This window comes from Eulemur rufifrons, chromosome 7, assembly GCF_041146395.1.
Source record: "Eulemur rufifrons isolate Redbay chromosome 7, OSU_ERuf_1, whole genome shotgun sequence".
Taxonomy (NCBI): domain Eukaryota; kingdom Metazoa; phylum Chordata; class Mammalia; order Primates; family Lemuridae; genus Eulemur; species Eulemur rufifrons.
The window spans coordinates 77982122-78001833 of record NC_090989.1 but is presented as its reverse complement, the minus strand read 5'-3'; the positions used below and the strand labels follow the sequence as shown (position 1 = coordinate 78001833).

Genomic DNA, 19712 nt, shown 5'->3' with positions numbered 1-19712 from the left:
CCAAACAGCAGCTACTGAAAATAAGCAGGACTTCTGCCGTTGTATTTTACTGGGGAAGGGAAAGTCAATGTCAGCATCTGAATTCATGAGCTAAAGGGCAGAATGAAGTCAGGTTCATTTGAATTTGGTATCTTGGTTTATTTTTTTAACCTGACTAGCAGCCTTGTTATTCAAATGCCTATTTCTCTTAAGTGTGGCCAGAACCTGTGGGTAGAATTAGCCTGTGAAAACATTTGCCCATCCTTTCTGCAGTGACTGAGATGTGACTTTTTCTTTCTGCAGGCGTGAGCAAGCAGTGGAAAAGAAGTATCCTGGGACCTACAAAAGACACCCTGTCCGCCCAATAATCCACCCCAATGCCATGGAGAAACTTATGAAAAGGAAAGGTGTGCCTCACAAACCTGGGGTGCAGACCAAACGGTGAGACACCCGCACCAATGTGACACTCAGATAAATGGGAAAATAGCTCCTTAAAAATCCACTCTCACAGGATGGTGGATGTGGCCACTTCTGTAGCACATCATTAGCACACTCAGCTCTAGATAGAAGACTAGGAAGGTGAGAGAGTGCGTCTGGGACTCTAGGAATCTAGCCTTCATTATCTGAGGCATAGGTATGTATTATCTTAGCATGGAATAGTGGAAAGAGAAATACATTGGAGGCCGGACAGACCAGGATTCAAATCCCAGCCCTGTAACCTGTGTGACTTGACTTCTTTCAACCCCAGTGTCCTCATGGGTAAAATGGTATAATTATAGCACACGAGATTTCTTTTTATCTTTATGAACTCTAGGACACAGAACTGATAATCATAATTCTTGATTTATGACACAATGTTCCATGTATGACCGTCTTTTGTTTATACATTTAATTAGTTCTCTTTAATAATGTAATAAGTGCCTACAAACTCACCACCAAAAACAAAAGCTGGAGCTTTGATAATTACCTATATGTAACCATATAGTTCTCCTCATCTCGCCCCTGCAGGGAATTTTTGTGACGTTTAAGTAAGATAACATGTGAAATCACCTATCAAATCCAAAAATGGGTTTTTGAATAGGTAAAAAAGATTGCACTTTCCCCTTTTTCCTACACATTTGCCTTATATTAGTTCAATCTTGGAATTCTTTTCCACTGATTTTTTTTATGACCAAACTCTCTAGAGTCTCATTCCTTCGAAATAACAGAGAGTTGGTTCTATCCTAGCTAAGTCAATGTAAAGGAAAGAAATGTCCTTAAACCTGGGGTGTAGACCCAATAGTGATACTTGAGCTAACTGCAGTAAGAATAAAGGAAATGAGAAAACACAAACCAAGAATGTATTAGAAGGCTATCAGAATAGTGGCCATTCTACCATAGCATGACCAATATAAACCTAAACTACCGATGAGTAACTACATGGATTAATCCAATTTTGCTTTTATTAACTGCCCCTAATCATCTTCTGGTCAAATTCTGAGCAACTTTTTTCAGATGGCACCTGGCACAACCCTGAGGGGAGGGGAATCCCAACTCCTCTTTTCTTTTGTTGCGCTAATTAGGGACAGAGTCTGCCTGCTGTCTCCACTCCCTGCATTCTGCCTACAGTTAAAACCAAGAGCATTGGGGGAGAAAATAGAACTATTTAACTTTTCAAAATATGAGCTCATGTTTACTTTAGCTGTGAGAAATGTTTGAGAGAGTTTGACACCACCAATAGACACTGAGTCAATAAACTAGCTGAACACAAGGAAGGCACCCTGCAAAGAGTTATGCCATCGGTTTATTGCCCCTTGAAGGATTTAAGTTTCAGATTATTTGGACAGTCCAGTGATTACCAACTCAGACATCCAGAGACTTCCGAGGAGATCTGAGAGGAAAAACCATTCAGCATCCTTAAGCCTAGGTTTTGGTTTGTGTTTAGTTAGGGACTAAACACTAAATTGAAGTGTGATGAGTTCAATTATAGATCTTTCAAGCCTGTCACAAGGGAGTATAGTCCAAAAGATAGTCTAAATAACCCATAAGGAGAAGCTTGAAATGGGGAAAGAACTATGCCTTGGAGTCAAAAGACTTGAGTTCAAGGTACAAGTTCTGTCATTTACTAGCTTTTTCATGGACACAAGCCAACTGACCTCTGATCCGCAATGCCCTTACCTATAAAATGGATATAGTAATAGTAGGAACCAAGCGTTTTCTGCAGCACAAGTTGGCCAATTAACCGTAGATTTTTGAATCTGGGGCAAGAAGCTCCTGATAGCAGCTCAATACCCTACCCACCTTATCGTAAACCCATAAAACCTGGAAACTCTGTGCCAGACAAGCTTTTAACTGTACTTGTCCTATAAAAGAAGAAAAACCCACTTCCAGCTGCCCAATACCTACTTATTTCTTGTGAGCTCTGGCTATTCAAAGTGTGGTCCTTAATTTAGCAACTTCTGAGAGCTTGTTAAAATTGTAGGCTCTTAGGCCCCTCCCCAGACCTACTAAATCAAAATCTTCATGTTTATAATCTCCCAAGGTGGTTTGTATGTGCCTTGAAGTTTGTACTCTGACTGTCCAAGAAGCTAGGCTGAAAACTAGGAGAGACTTTTTGTCCAGATTCTACCACTAATGAGCTATGAGACCATGAGCCACTTGGGCTGGGTTTTGGGTTCTTCGTCACATGTGGCGGAGGCAGGACTGTATCTGTGGTTTCCAGGCAAGGTCTAGAATACCCAGGGGCTTGCACAGAGGTGTCTCAGAGGCCACTGCAGAGGCAGAAAGGGTGAGGAGGGGGAGCCCTGCAGGGAGGGGCTTCTGCTCACCCCCCTGCCAACCAGTTCCACTATATCTGTTTTATTTGCTGGGTTTCTCATAATAATTAATTTGAGAAAAGAATTCTGTTGTTAAAAAACAAAAAAGTTTGGACCCTCGAGCTCTAAAATCTCCTGATTTGTGTGGGGTCTGGTCCCAAAGAAGGGTAAGGCTACTTCCTCCTGCTGGTAAGAAGAAAGTAGTGGTTCTTCCTAGTAATCCTGGAGGCTCTGCCCTGAATCAGTTCATCAGTTCAGAAACCATTTATTGTTTATCTGTGGGCCTTGGAGTCAGTGTGGGCAAGGTTTACCTTCAGGCCTCTGGCTTCCTCGTGCACGTGATCTTAGTGACTGGCCCAACAGGCATTTGAAAACAGAGCTGTGAGAGGACATCCTCCTTTTAGGATCAAAGACAAATGCCGGTGTCACTCCTCACTAGCCCTCCTCTTGCTGCCTCTGCTCAACCTCCTGGGCTCTCTACTATTTCCCGTTTCTCTGACCCCTCCCTCTTTTCCTTCCTTCAAAATTTATTGAGTACCCACTATGAGCAAGACTCCTTACTAGGGTCCATCACATACAAAAATGGATAGCACATATTCCCAGCCCTTAAGGAGACCATGTCTAGGCCAAAGTCTCTGAACTTAGCCTCTTACCTAATTGACCTGAGGTTTCCTTCTCTAATGCCAGACCTCTTTCCTTTATCCCTTGGGAGATCTGCCCAGATCCATCATCAGACAGATTTCTGATGATGAACAAACATCTATGCCCATACCTTAGCATATTGGTACCAAGCTGACAGCTAGGGTAATGAGGAAGAGATCAAGAAACCTGTAGAGTAGAATTATAATTTAAGGAGGATTGAGGCTGAGCACAGTGGCTCATGCCTGTAATCCCAGGACTTTGGGAGACCAAGGCAGAAGGATCACTTGAGGCCAGGAGTGGAGACTAGCCTGGGCAACATAGCAAGATCCCATCTCTACAAAAAAATAGAAAAATTAGCCAGGCGTAATGGCACACACCTATAGTCCCAGCTACTCAGGAAGCTACGGTGGGAGGATCACTTGAGCCCAGGAATTGGAGGTTACAGCAAGTTATGATCATGCCACTGTACTCCAGCCTGGGTGACAGAGTGAGATCTATCTCTCAAAAAATATATCAAATAAAAATAAAGAGGATTGAGTACCTAGGCTGGTGAGGCACAGAATAAAACCTAGAAGGAATTGTGGAACTCCTCCATAAGTGGACATTATGTTATTTTCTACTATGTTAAACAATACTGTAACATAACATCATCAAACACACATTTTTATTGCACATATGTTATCTCCATTGGATAAATCCCTATATAGGTGACTGCTGATTCAAAGGGTATGTGTATTTTGGCTTGGGATACATTTCCCCAAACTCAAATATGTTTTTATGTGTTTAAAACTAAACCTGTACTTTTCTCCCAGGCCAGATCTGTTGAGATCTGAAGGCATCCCCAGTACAGAAGTGGCTCCCACGGCATCCCCTTTGTCCGGAAGTCCCAAAATGTCCACCTCAAGCAGCAAGAGCCGGTATCGATGCAAACCTCGTCACCGCCGGGGGAATAGCAGAGGCAGCCATAGTGACTTTGCAGCAATCCTGAAAAACCAGCCGACCCAGGAAAACTCACCCCATCCTACTCACCTACACCAGGCTCAATCCCAATACTCTTCTCTCCATCACCATAATCTTCCGCAGCAGCAATACCAGCAACCCCCTCCTGCCATGTCTCAGAGTCACCATCCCAGACTCAACATGCACGGACAGGACATTGCAACCTGCGCTAACAACCTGAGGTACTTTGGCCCAGCAGCAGCCCTGCGAAGCCCGCTCAGCAACCATGCTCAGAGACAGATGCCTGGCTCGAGCCCTGACCTCATCTCCACAGCCATGGCGGCAGATTGCTGGAGAAGTCCTGAGCCAGACAGGGGCCACGCCGGCCCCTATGACCCCTGCCTCCAGTGCAGGCCAGAACAGTCTGGGTCCTTGGACACACCCTCTGTTGAGCCAGTGGGGAGGAGCCCTGACCTTTCCAAGTCACCAGCACACAATCCCCTCTCGGAAAATGCCCAGGGTTCTGAGAAAATGGAAGAAAATGGATTCAACAGCTGCAGGTCTGCATCACCCCTTGGCACCCCTCATCACATCACTCCCCCAGTGCTACCTCGAAAAACAAGGCCTCTTCAGAAGGTAAAGTATAATGACGAGTAGTCTGTGTCACTGCTTTCAAAGACTGTCAGAGCCTATCATTCTATGCACATTATAAAGCAGACGTAAAGAGTATACATTTTGTAAAAGGATGAGATAACAAAAACGTAAGTAGATGTTTCTTTTACTTTAAATGCTTTCTTCCCACACTGCTTAAGTGATGGGCTAGGGAAAGCACTTTAGGAACTGCTGAACTGGGGTACGGATCCAAATGTGCATAATGTACAAATAGATAACCATATATTGGAGAGATGTAATCAAAATAGTTTGGAAACACTGCCCTAGAACTCTAGTCCTGAGGGATGTCGCAAGAAGTAAGGATCCCATGATAAAATAAGTTTGAGAAACATAGTGTTCTCTGTTTTGTCTCGCAGATTCTTAGTGCACATTAACAAATCATAGGCTTTGAGAAATAACACAGTATCCTTGTTTAATCCAGCATTTCCCTCAGCTATTTGACCATACAGCCTTTAAAAAATAAAGCCTGTTAATCCCCCATGGAACTAGCTTTCTTCACAATATACTTTGGAAAACATTGATTTAATCAATAACCATTATGACCCAGCCAGTTCTTAAACCTGTTCTCTTCTTTTTATCCACCGGCCACCTGGGGTTTGTCAGCGGGGTGGCAGACTACCATAGAAAGATCATGAACTTGGGAGTCAGATGAATCTCAGTTCAAAGCCAAGCTCTCTTTCACTTAGTACCTCTATGAACTTCCATTTTCTTGCAAAATGGGTCTAATGTTGGACTCTGCCTCACTGGTTGATGTGAGGATTAAACGTGTTAATATATATGTAAAGATTTTAGAACAGGGCCTGGAACATAGCACCCTTCCAAAAATATTAGCTCATTTTGCTGATGAGTTAAAAAAAATAATATTATGTATGAAAAGTATTTAGAACATGGTAGACACCCACCCAGTTCTAAGTATTGTTCCATGTCATCATCATCGTTCATCAGGAATTTAGCTGAAGGAATGAAAGGGTATAAAATGTACATGAGCATGTTAGGTCAACTGGACATTTAGTAGAAAAGAAGTTGAAGCCGAGGGCTACTGTCTCAGAACTGTATTTCTTCCTCAACATACACTACTGCTACTGTACTGACTAAGCATTCCCAGAGATTAAATTGTGTTTCAGATTGTGCAGTTGACTTGGGCTAATCCATTCTCTGCTCCCCCTAACCCTATGGCCAGTAACATGTATTTTCTTGGTAACAACTTTATTAAGATATGATTCACGGCTGGGCGCGGTGGCTCACACCTGTAATCCTAGCACTCTGGGAGGCCCACGCCTGTAATCCTAGCACTCTGGGAGGCCGAGGCGGGACGATCCCTTAAGGCCAGGAGTTCGAGACCAGCCTGAGCAAGAGCAAGACCCCGTCTCTACTAAAAATAGAAAGAAATGATCTGGACAACTAAAAATATATATGGAAAAAATTAGCCAGGCATGGTGGCACATGCCTGTAGTCCCAGCTACTCGGGAGGCTTAAGCAGGAGGATTGCTTGAGCCCAGGAGTTTGAGATTGCTGTGAGCTAGGCTGACGCCACGGCACTCTAGCCTGGGCAACAGAGAGAGACTCTGTCTCAAAAAAAAAAAAAAAGATATGATTCACATAGCATATAGTCCTTCCATTTAAAGTGTATAATTCAGTGCCTTATATCCACAATATTGTGCAATAATCACCACAGTCAATTTTAGAGCATTTTCATCACCCCAAAAAGAAACCCCATACCCTCATCCCATTCCTCAGTCTCCCCCAAATAACATGTATCTTTGAACCATCCTGATGCCATTTTGATGCCATCTGTAGGTCTACAGGCCACAGAGCACACACTTTGTACATTTGCCCTCATTAGAACCTCACTCACACAGAGAAGCTCAACTTCTCTTTACCAAGACACACTCCCACAGGCATTCCTACGGTAACTGCTCTTCTCAGCAGTCAGGATAACTCCATCCCCATCTTTCCTATTCAAAAAAACTTATCAGCTGGGCACAGTGGCACAGGAGCCTGAGGCAGGAGGATCGCTTGAGTCCAGGAGTTTGAGGCTGCAGTGAGCTATGATTGTGCCTGTGAATAGCCACTGCACTGTAGCCTGGGCAACATAGTGAGACGCTGTCTCTAAAAATAAATAAATAAATAAATATTTAAAACCACATCAGAATACAAATGAGTAAGAGTCATGATATTTTAGAACTGACTTTGTTTTTGTTTTTGTTTTTATTTATTTATTTATTTATTTATTTTGAGACAGAGTCTCGCTCTGTTGCCCAGGCTAGAGTGCTGTGGCATCAAGCTCACAGCAACCTCAAACTCCTGGGCTTAAGCAATCCTTCTGCCTTACCCTCCCAACTAACTGGGATTACAGGCATGTGCCACCATTTCCGGCTAATTTTTTTCTATATATATATTTTTAGCTGTCCAGATCATTTCTTTCTACTTTTAGTAGAGACGGGGGTCTCGCTCTTGCTCAGGCTGGTCTCGAACTCCTGACCTCGAGTGATCCTCCCGCCTCAGCCTCCCAGAGTGCTAGGATTACAGGTGTGAGCCACCGCGCCCGGCCTAGAACTGACTTTAAAAGGGAACATTATCCTTAATCTTTGCTACATTTACTCAGACCCAATTATCCACCTCATAAGAGATTGGGTAATCCAGTGTAATATAACACTGTGGTTAAGGACAGTTGGTCTTACATGTGGCTGCTCTTATGCCCTTGATGGAGATGAGATCTTCTCTGTAAGGGAAGATCATCTTCTTGCTTGGGACACTTACCCAGCCTTCCAGATCAAACACAGAGCCCTAGCAATCACAGGGCCTCAGGTGGCCCAGCCAGAGCTCCCGTATTGCTGCAAATGTGCTGACTCAGTAAAAATGCATTAAGCACCTTCTTTTAATTGGCAAATAATAACTGTAAACATTTATGGGGATAAGCACCTATTTTGTATGCAGTGTTGCATTGATGGTGGAGTAAGGAATACAATACAAACAAGATATGGTCTGACCCTCAAATAGTATGTCTTAGCATAACTATAATATTAGTGAAAAAGTGATTGGTGTATAAAAAGGGAAAAAAGTGGTTGTTGGCCTTAAAGAATCAAAAGATCACTTCTTGGTGAAATCTCTATGACAGAACCTGGAACACTAGTGGCAATGATTACAAGAGACTGTCCCCAAATCCAAGACCTCCTCTCCAGTTTCCCTCTCCATCACTCAGTTCTGGACACTTTCATGGAGATTTCGCCTCCCTGAAGGCAAGGATAATAAAGTTTGGCTCCGTTCTATGTGTCTTCCAGCATCTAACATGGGGTCTGTCATCATGGGCACCCAAGAAAAGTTGCTAAATGAATGAATGAGGATATATATGTTTAAAAATGTCGGCCGGGCGCGGTGGCTCACGCCTGTAATCCTAGCACTCTGGGATGCCGAGGCGGGTGGATTGCTCAAGGTCAGGAGTTCGAGACCAGCCTGAGCGAGACCCCGTCTCTACTAAAAATAGAAAGACATTATATGGACAACTAAAAATCTATATAGAAAAAATTAGCCGGGCATAGTGGCGCATGCCTGTAGTCCCAGCTACTCGGGAGGCTGAGACAGTAGGATCGCTTAAGCCGAGGAGTCTGAGGTTGCTGTGAGCTAAGCTGACGCCACGGCACTCACTCTAGCCTGGGCAACAAAGTGAGACTCTGTCTCAACAAAAAAAAAAAAAATGTCATTCAGGAGCCAGGCACAGTGGCTCATGCCTGTAGTCCCAGCTACTTAGGATGCCAAGACGGGGTGGGGGAGCGGGGGATCACTTGAGCCTGAGAATTTGTGACCAGCCTAGACAACAGGACGAGACCCTGTCTCTAAAAAATAAAAATAAAGATGACATTCGGCAAGCTACTACTCAATGCCCTTTGATGATAGTTAAATATTTTACAGGTAGTGGGAGGCGGGGGTGAGAGACAGAAACATTAAAATAAACTCTTTTTCTCCTTGTTCTTCTCAGAGTGGAGATGACTCCTCAGAAGAGGAAGAAGGGGAAGTAGATAGTGAAGTTGAATTTCCACGAAGACAGAGGTAAAACCAACAAACACACGATTGCTTTCAGTGTAATGGGGAAAAATCCCAAGTTCGTGACACCCGATATGCAACCACGAGTCACTCTCCAACAGTCACAGGGAAATTTGAACTCACTGTGTTCATGTTTTCCCTTTGCCACATTTTGGCAGTTGATCATACACAGCAGATTCTAGTTCATCAGAATTCATTTCATAGGAACTTCCAGATGAGGAGTGTAAATACAGATTCAAGGTTACAATAGAGAATACAGTGGGCAGTTTGTGAGGGATGGCTATGCTGTTTTGCAGTTAATTTTATTGGTGTCTACTGAGATCCTGTGTTAGTCTGCTCAGGCTGTTATAACAAAATACCACAGACTGCATGACTCAAACAACAGAAATGTATTTCTCGGTTCTGGAGGCTGGGAAGTCTAAGATCAAGGTTCTGTCTGATTTGGTTCCTGGTGAGGGCTCTCTTCCTGGCTTACAGATAGCCACCTTCTCACTGTGTCCTCATAGGGCAGAGAAAGACAGAGAGAGGGAGGAAGAGAGATCTTGCTCTTTTTATAAAGTTACAGTCTTATTGGATTAGGGCCCCGCCCTCATGACCTCATTTAACCTTAATTACCTCCTAAAGATCCTATCTCCAGATACAGTTATTGGGAGTTAGGGCTTTAACATGAGTTTGCAGGGGAAACAGTTCAGTCTGTAGCATTCCCCATGCCTTGAATTTTACACCTCAAGTTAAGTATGATTAGATAAGTTGAGTCCCCTTCCTGCTTACCTGGCAATAACAATTTTGCTGGTAGGATTAAAGAAGGGCCATCTCCCCTTACTTCTAGAATAAAACCTTCCCCTTTGTAGAAGTGGGGAAAGTAGCTTTCCTCCCAGGTGTCCTTTTTCTGCTAATAGACATTCTCTTCTTAAAGAGTAAGGCTCTAAGAATCTCCCCAGGAAGGTTTGTGTACCTGCCCCAAAACAGGAATTCCCAAAACACCAAGGGACTCCTAGCCCTTTGATAAATTGTATTCTAGACTCCCACACTGTGCACAAAATTGAAATCTGTTCTCATCCTCTGGTGTTTCTGGCCTTTTTATTTTATTTTACAGATTTTTATCTTCTTTCTCTAGGTAGGAAAGCTACAAAGTTAGAAATTTTACCAAGGTATAACAATAATTGATTCTTCAAAGAAATGGGCACCGCACAGCCTTTTAAGCTCAGGCTGCATACACAATAACCTTGTGCGACTGCTTCACTTTCAGGAGAACACAGGGTCAGTCTTTCTTTCAGGAGGCATTTCTGGCCTCTTGATGGCCTCTTTTCACATATCCCTAATCCCCCAACTCACCCGATCACCTGGCCTGGGTAGCAGCCAGGCCTATATCATCTGCCATCAAAATTTCTTTGTACTAAGAAATACAGAAAAATCAGACAATGGCAGAAGAAAAGGGCAATCTTTTTTTTAATATTTGTTTTGTTTGTTTTATTTTTTAAGCCAATGTAAGCTAACAGCATTCTTATGTAATAAGCTACGTGTAAACAATGGGAAAATGAGGAACGTTTGCAAATTCTCTCCCAAGAAGCTTTGGTTCATCAGAGCTAAACCCAGATGCTAACTGGAATGAGCCACTCACTAACTAGCTGGGCAGTGCTCACAGCTGCAGAGTGAATGTTCCTTCCAAGCTCATTTCTGTCGGGGGTCGGTCAACAGGCGTGGTGAAGGCACTTGGCCTTCCAGGGCCTCCATGCCCGGTGGACACTGGGCTCTGGGAAATGCAGCTGGGGTGGAGGTGGGGGATAGAGAAGGACACTGAGCAGGGTGTGAGTAGACCTGTCCCAAGCCTCAGCTCTACCTTCTCTGATGGTGTGGCCTTGCACAAGTCACTTCCCTTCTCTGGCTCTAATTTTCTCATCTGGGAAATGAGTTAGAGTATCTCCAAAGTCTCTTTCACCTCTGAGACTCTCTGACTCTCTGAATAAGAAGTCACAATTTCAACTTGGACATTTCCATATTGTGCATACGTGTACACAGTGTGATTAGACAAGCTGACTTTTTTCCAAAGACCAGTGGTGGCCATCAGCTTGGCGTGTAGTGTTTAGTCACTTAAGCATATAAATCAAATGAAAGAGAAATTTAAATTTCCCTCTTGTGTTAGTCACCCCGGACACTGCCATAACAAAATGCCACAGACTAGGTGGTGACTGAAAACATAATTTTGTTTCACACAGTTTTGGAGGCTGGGAAGTTCAAGATCAAGATGCCAGAGGGTTTGGTTTCGGGTGAGGGCCCTCTTTCTGGCTTGCAGACAGTTGCCTCTTCCCTGTGTCCTCACAGGGCCTTTCCTCAGCGCACACACTTAAAGGGGGGGAGGAAAGGGAAGACAGGAGACAGAAGGCGGGAGACAGGAGAGGGATCTTCCTCTTCTTATAAGGCCACGGATCCTATCTCATTAGGACTCCATTCTTAAGACTTCATTTAATTTTAATTGCCTCCTAAAAGCCCTATCTCCAAATATAGTTACGCTGAGCATTAGGTCTTCGGCACAGTATTTGTGGGGAGGGGGACACAATTCAGTCCATAGCACCTCTCTAGTGCTTTAAAATTAAATAGTTTCTACCTATCTTGATTTTTAGTCCTTCTCAGGGGCAGGAAAAAAACTAGATTGTCTCTCACTGAGACTGACTGACACGTAGGGAGAGGAAAGTGGTGGTTCCGTGATTAAGTTCCTCGGGCTCTTCCTGGTTCTAGGCCCCATCGCTGTATCAGCAGCTGCCAGTCGTATTCAACCTTCAGCTCTGAGAATTTCTCCGTGTCCGATGGAGAGGAGGGAAATACCAGTGACCACTCAAACAGTCCCGATGAGTTAGCTGATAAACTTGAAGACCGCCTGGCAGAGAAGCTAGACGACCTGCTGTCCCAGACGCCAGAGATCCCCATTGAGATATCCTCGCACTCCGACGGGCTGTCCGACAAGGAGTGCGCCGTGCGCCGCGTGAAGACGCAGATGTCGCTGGGCAAGCTGTGCGCCGAGGAACGTGGCTATGAGGTGGGGGCGTCTCCCTTCGCTCGTCGCTGTTCCCGTCCTAGCTCTTTTCGGTTAGAGTATGTTCAAGTCCCTAGGGCCTTTACATTTTCGTTTAGCAGGTAAGATACAGCTGTCTCCATGAAGTAAGTAGAAGTATAGAGATCAACAGAGCTCCCAGAAATGAGGGCAGTTTCTCCCAAATGAGGCACAAACATTGAACTGCTGGGGAATCTTTCATTTCAAGATTTAACTCAAAGGTCACTTCCTCCTGACCCCATCTTCCAACAAGGCTAAAGGTCTGAGCCTCTTTCCTCCATATCCCCACTGTCCCCTGAATGATGCTGTCACAGCACATGTCACAGTGTGTGTGCGCGCGCGCATACATATAAAGGCAAGTAGGTGATACTGTCTTCGGAGAGGCTGATAGCACAGTGGTTGTAAATGGATACACTGGAATCTGACTGCCTTTCCACTTACTGTCTGACCTTGGGCAAGCCACTTAACCTCTCTGTAGGTCAGTTTCCTTGTCTATAAAATGGGGATAATAGCATCTGTCTCATAGGGGTGTTGTGAGGATTATATGGATGAACAGGGGCAAAGCTCGTTCGACAGTCCTGGAACATAGTAAATGCTGTATGTGTATGGGGTGGGGTACTGTTAGGATTGTTGTAGTTGCCATCATCATCTTCATGGGTCTTCTTTCTCCATATGCCCCACAAGGACAAGGCCTGATCTCATTTATCTTTGCAGCACCCCCCAAGCACAGCGCCTGTTGTGTGGGAGGAGTTCAATACATGTTTACTGAGTGCTTGTAGCAATAAATTAAGGTTTTATTTTGTCTTGACTTTGCAGAACCCTATGCAGTTTGAAGAATCGGACTGTGACTCTTCAGAGGGGGAGTGTTCTGATGCCACAGTTAGGACCAATAAACACTACAGCTCTGCTACTTGGTAATGAAGGAATACGCGTCCTGAAGATCTCGTAACTACACTGGCATTTCAAATCCACCCCACCCAGACTCTTCCCACTCTCTACCTGCTTTCTGTCTGGGAAGAGAACTGCCCTATCTTTACTACCCCTAGAAATAAGCTGCAATAACAGGAACATGAGACTTCGCAAATCTCTGGAAAAAAATATCCAAATGAAATTAAGTCTCACTGAACATTTCAATCAAGAATGGCAGGGATCTATTTTATTGAATATTCTAGCTACTGTAACATTGATATTTATTTTTGTTTGACATTTTAACACTTTGTACTGTAAAGAGTGAACTATATATGATATAGAAGAGAGATACAATAATTTCTTGCAAAAAAAGAGAGGAAAGAAAGAAAAGCAAAAAAGAAGTGAAATTTAGGAGCAACATCCTTGGGAATTTGTGGGGTTGGGAGGTATTATTGCTGCTTGAATAGGGGACCAGGTCTTTTGGCCATAAATGACTGAAGAAGAGCCAGAGCAAGACATATTGAGCATTCTAGAACATAAGCATTTTAGAACATAAGCAACAGCAAAAGAAAAGCAATTCCAGGCAACTTGTGAACAGACCACATGAAGTTCAACCAGATTGTCCAGCTGGGTGATGGAAATAACCTTAAAACGTTTGGTGACCAGATACTTGTACCCAAGGTCTTTGAGGGCATGTACTTCCTCTAGGAGGAAAAAAAGAAAACTGTATATGTGGAAGCTAATTTCATTTTTAAAATTTTAAGCAGCATTTGGTAGTGAGGCTTACAGATAGTATCAAACCTTGTCCTTGGCAAATACTTCCCTTTTTAATGCTGTCATTGTCCTTACCTTGACAAATGTGTTACCTTGACTGATGTGTTGATCTTGCAGACTCAAGTGCCATTTTCTTATAGCTTATTTCCTTCCCACCTGCTGACCTTTAGGAAAAAAGGGTAGTGGGGTATGCTGAGGAGAAGAAAAGGATAAGAGAAAAGGAACATCCACAACAGTGTTAAAAGAGCAAATGTGGAAGTTTTAAAAGTACATTCTCAGGATGGCTCAGCTGAGCTATGTGGTGAAGATGGGATCACCCCTCTCTGGAATCAGGTTGCTTGTCTGCTGGAGTCATATTGATTCAAATTGAGCAGACTTTGAAGGCAGCTAGGATGTGTGTGTGTCTGTCCAATGTCCAACCCCAAACCATCCCCTTGTTTTTCTTCATTAACTCATTCTATCCTGGAAGCTTTAGTGACTGGACCACTGTCAGAATAAAGGCAAAACTAGTAACTTGCAAAAGGCAACTCCTCTCCCAGCATAATAGCATTTTTGTTTAATGCTACTTGTAAAGTATCTTTTTTTTTCACTCCAAATCAATGCAGTTTTGAATAATTGGATTTAGAAATCTGTGGAACGAACAAGTGATGCGGAGCAAGGAGTGGAAAGATATTTACATTGTCAAAAGCAGGAGGGCCTTCCTGTCTCCAGGGTCACAGCCTCTGAAAAGCATCCCAAGGTATTTTGTCATGGTGTCTTGGCTTTAAGGAAAATTTTATCTAGAATTTGATTTACAGATGTTGACCTAGTTCCTGTCTGTGTCTCCAAGACAGATTACTGTCCAACAACCTCTTGATTCCCCAGACTGACACCGCATCATGTGGAACGTTAGGAAAGACTTGCTCGGATGGCCATTACCATTTCCAATGCAGATGAAAATGTTGCCCCTCCTCTGGGTTTCACTAATTGCATCAGCCAAAAAGGAAAGGCAGGAGGGAATTTAGAGCAGTTCCTTTTGCTTGTTTGATCCCTCCAGTTGTTTACACTTTATGTTGAGACATTGATTTAAAATGTATTGTCTACGATTTATAGCTCTTAGGTAGAATGAAGGAAAACGTTTAACTTATACAGAAAGCAGTATTGTTTGCATTAAATTATTCCATTTTGTATAAATTCTGTAGCTGGACTACATGAAGGATCTTAAGTTATGGCATTACTATCATTGTTATTTTATTTTATAATATTATTCTCATTTTCTGTCGATCAGAAGGTGTGGTTTACGATGTAGCACAATGATCGTGTTTATTGCTAACCGTGAATTATGATGGGTTTTATAATTTTAATGAAGGAATGAAAATGGAACTGCCATGTGGGAGCTCCTGGTATTCATCTTAGCTGTATTCCCTAATTTTCTATGTGCAACAACAATCATCTGAGGATGCGTGTTCTGCCCTGAAGTCCAATGGATACATTGTGATTTTGACCGGATCATGAAAGCTCCTGGGTGGGCAGATGACTGAGTGGATGGACAAATAGTTCAAATCTGTAAACTTCCTTAAGTTTCTTAGGAAATAAAATCATGGGACTACATTAGAAGCAAAAAGAGAATTATTTAATGCCTTGAGAGGAACAGACCTAGAGCGTTTCTCATGGGGCTCATGGATTAGTTTCAAGAACTGACAACGTAATTTGTCATCTCCTTCCAGTCAGATCCCTCAACACCACTCTTTTTTCTCCTAGTCAGGGTTAGCAGGGAGACTAAGAAAAAAAAAAATATATATATATACACTAGTCCCCCCACATCTGAGGTTTTACTTTCCCTGGTTTCAGTTACCCACAATTAATCAGGGACTGAAAATATTAAATGGAAAATTCCAGAAATAATTCATAAATTCTAAATTGCGCACCATTCTGAGTAGTGTGATGAAATCCTGTGCTGGGCCACCCTGGGCGTGAATCCTCCCTCTGTGCTGCATACCTGTGCCGTGGGTGTGACCTGCCCATCAGTCACTTAGAAGCCATCTCAGTCATCAGATCAACTGTTGCGTTATCACAGTGCTTGTGTTCAAGTAACCCTTATTTTACTTAACAATGGCCCCAAAGGGCAAGAGTACTGGACCTAATTTGTAAATTAAACTTTATCCTAAATATGTGTGTACACGAAAAAACATAGTATATATATATAAGGTTTGGTACTATCCTTGGTTTTGGGCATCCATTGGGAGGTCTTGGAATGTATCCCCCACAGATAAGGGGGGACTACTGTATATACATATAAGGCATGACTTAAAATGCCTAGCTGTGATGTCTTCCCATAACAAGACTAAAGAAATTCAAGAAAAAGGCGTAGTCACTTAAAGGATCAAGTGTGGGAAAAGTACCTTGAAAGGCTGTATTTTCTATCCTCTGACTTCAGATCACCCTGTACTGTGATTTTCTTTTCTTTCTTTTTTTTTTTTTTTTGGTTGATTACTCCTTGCAATGGAGATGCTACCACTCTGTGTTCACTTTCTGTCCAAAATGAAACACTGACACTTCAGTTTGTCCAATCCTTGGCCACCTTCAGTGGCAACAGAGAAACATGAGCGTCAAGTTCTGTCTTATACCTTTTAGTGATGGTCTTCCTAGAAAACCCACCCCAGACACCTCATATTTTTTATCAGTTTTTTGAATTCCCATCTTGACTATCTTTTATGCCAATGCCATACACCTTATCTGGATTAAGTGTGCTGAGCATGTTAGGGCAGTAGACAATGGTTGAATCTTCAGTCATTTGTTGTAATGTCAAGAGTTGAATAAAGTCCATGTTGAACACATTTGTTGAGTAGAATTGACTAAAAGTTTCAGAGAAGAACAGTGTCCTTAGTTGAGGTTAAAAAGGGAAATACCTTCTCTGTCCCAGCTTGGCCCTTCCCTGCCTGCCTCATGATGAGCAGGAAAATCTTGAATTGATGTATGTTTCTTTGAGAACAACTCCACAGTCATCTGAAGAGTGTTGAATCAAGAGCTCAGGGAATTTATGAGCTAATTTTCCAGTCCCGACAACTGTGCAACAGTGCTCCAAGCAACCTAACAAGACTGATGTCAAGCTTCTTCATTGGGATGAATGTCCACATTCATTTAGCATTTAGCATCTGGTTTTGACTGTAAGATAATGAGTTTTAATTTGTGTTGCAGATGATCATTTGGTTCTGATTTCAATCTATTTCTAGATCATGTCCTCTGAATAACAATTCCTCTTAAAATTGCATAGCAGAAGGACTGAGAAGCCTGCATCCACTTTGAAACCATAGGGGACCTTAGCACCACAAAAGTTTAGACCTGTTTCCAAGGTTGTGGGGAGCTCCCACTCAGAAACGTAAAGATGCCAGCCTTATTGTAAGAGGATTTGTATGGCCTACTTGAAGTTCAGATACTGTATTTAAAAATGTTACTATCAACAAATCTTTCTTTCTAGAATGAAGGACATTTTTAGTAGGATTAAGACATCTACTGTAGGGCTTCATTGTACTAAATTATGCCCCTCTCCTTCCCTAAGTAATAGACGTGTTTTGGATTTCCCTGGTACCAACCTAGACTATTCTCTCAATGTGGAGCACTGACATACTTTGAGAGTAAATGCATCCTTATTGATCAGATGATTTACTTTTTTTTTTCCCAATGCCCTTATGTCTCCATTTTTTTTCCTTTTCTTAAAACATTCCTACTTGAACTTCCTGGAACTGAATTCTCCATAACATAATATTTGGAATCCAAGGAATTTCTGCCCTTCTCCATAGTAGAGTGTGCTATGTTTTGTTTTGTTTTTCCAATGAGCCAGAAACCAAAATACCACCACATACCACCATCTCTACCACCTCCATCCGACACACCCAAGGCCAACATTATTTGTTGAGCACCATGTCCTTTCCTACTGAGCATAGACATAGCCTCAGAACTTCTCACAACATAGCACTTGGAGCAATAATTACCACTTGATCAGAATTGCTGTGCAAGGGGAAATCCATTTGCCAACCTAGCTCAAAGTTCATAATTAATTTCCTAAAGGTGGTTTGAGCTCTTGAGTTAGCTCTGATGGAAGAATGACAGGCTCACACCAGAGTTCTCCTTAAGGATCCCATGTATGGCTGTCAGGGGCAGTACCACTGGCAGGGGAAAGGCCATTTGCCTCTACCCTTTTGGACTATTAATACAATTCCAACTGAAGAATCATCAATTACTGATGGATCAAATTCCAAAGTGTCTCTTCATTCACATCATTTAATTGTGTTGAATGAGCATATTCCTCCCTTGCCTTCTATAAACAGAAAGTTAGTATGTTAAGTCTCAGTTACTTGCTTCTTCCTTAGACTCTGAGACTAATGTACCAAAACAGTGTGACATTCTTTTCAAGACTTTGACTTGTACCGTCAGTATGAATTTAGTGCCTGTCCAGGCAGCAAGATTTTTCTTCTTTGCTGATTTTATAGGACAAATGTCCCAGTATACTCACAACACCAGTGTTACCAACCTCATGGACTGGCACATTAGAGTCCTATTAGTCTGCTCGTTTGCATGTTACAACTGATACTGCAAGCGCCTATTCAGGTTGGAATGAACTAGGCTGCTAAGTGGGGGACCCTTGTGGAACCTGGAGCATTTCTCAGGGATGGGTGGCAAAAGAGGGGAGCTCTGAAATCACTGCTCTGAGAAACAGGGTTACACCAAAGGAGTTGGGTTAAGAGTTTTGTTAACCATCAAGTGACCAGGGCACGATGCCAGGATTTCACACACAGCCAAGCCCCCAGCAGATGACAAGGCCACTGTAAGGAAGCTTCTGGCAGCATCCCAGGCCTGCTCTCCAGAGCCACTTCACAGCACTCAGGGGATCGCTGGCTCACCGCCCCAGGCTGCTGTCCAGTGACCAGGTGGACAGGGTCCTCCAATGGTTGCAGGCCAGAGGGAACCCTGGCCAGAATGTGTGACCTATTAGGAAGATGTCACCCAGTGGCTCTTCACCTCCTGAGTGACCGCTTCCCAGACTCTGGAAATGGAAAGACCCTCTTTGATTTCTTTATTACAATAATTTGAACTCCTATCAATTTGAACAGATTGAATTTCTTTTTTTGTGGTTAAGTCTCAAAATGAACTCCCTCATGTCCTGTTCCCAGTGTTGTTTTCTGATGCCAGCTCTCTCTTTGTATTGAACAGTGATGGGAACAAGAACGACTATCAAAGCAAACAAATGCATGGAATTAAACAAAAAGTGTACTTCACCATTTCCTGGTCCTGTCTTTTCCTAAATATACTGTTTGTGTCCTGAGAGCTGCCTTAACAAGTCTCAGCAACTGTCAGCAATTTAGGGAGAGGAAGACTTTACCCGAGTGGGTTTCCTGCAGCCAGGAAAATCAGGTGAAGGGGAAAGCAGGTTTCTGTTGACTCCTGCATTTTAGACACAACCACAAAAGGAAGAGGCAACCATCATTTTCTTTGGTTACATTCTGTTCTTGAGAATTCTGTAAAAGCCTAGGCAAGCCCTTGCTTTTTCCCTGTGCTTTCCTGCTGTCCATCTTATAAACCTACTTTTGTTATCAGTGACCCCACTATAAAAGGAGCACAGAAAGGAAAAAGAAGATGAAAATCTGGCTTCCAAACAATGATTTGGTTTGAAAGACTGAGAGTAGAGAGCTAAAACACCATTTTGGATTGTGTGGTTTTCAGCCCATCCTGATTCCCAAGGGCAAGGATAGTTGAAAGTTAGCAACATGTACAAACAAGCATCACACAGAACATTGATATTCATTTATTTGGGAAATTGCTTTGCCTGTAAACTCACAACTGATAAGGCACAATGTTGCGAAATTATGGGGGTGGAGGGAGGAAGACAAACCTAAGGATCCTGAAAGGGACAAAGGACACACATTTGCAATAAG

General features: G+C 42.9%; 1 protein-coding gene across 1 annotated transcript in view; it reads left to right on the top strand.

Moving 5' to 3' along the window:
* MAP3K13 (mitogen-activated protein kinase kinase kinase 13) overlaps positions 1-19034 on the top strand; it is a 125607-nt gene extending 106573 nt beyond the window's left edge. Inside the window, exons 10-14 of the mRNA XM_069475235.1 lie at positions 283-420; positions 4229-4991; positions 9004-9074; positions 11805-12102; positions 12934-19034. Of these exons, the coding sequence (XP_069331336.1) occupies positions 283-420; positions 4229-4991; positions 9004-9074; positions 11805-12102; positions 12934-13035 (1372 nt within the window). The 3' untranslated portion in view covers positions 13036-19034. The remainder of the gene's footprint in view (positions 1-282; positions 421-4228; positions 4992-9003; positions 9075-11804; positions 12103-12933) is intronic.
* Positions 19035-19712: the final 678 nt, after the last annotated feature.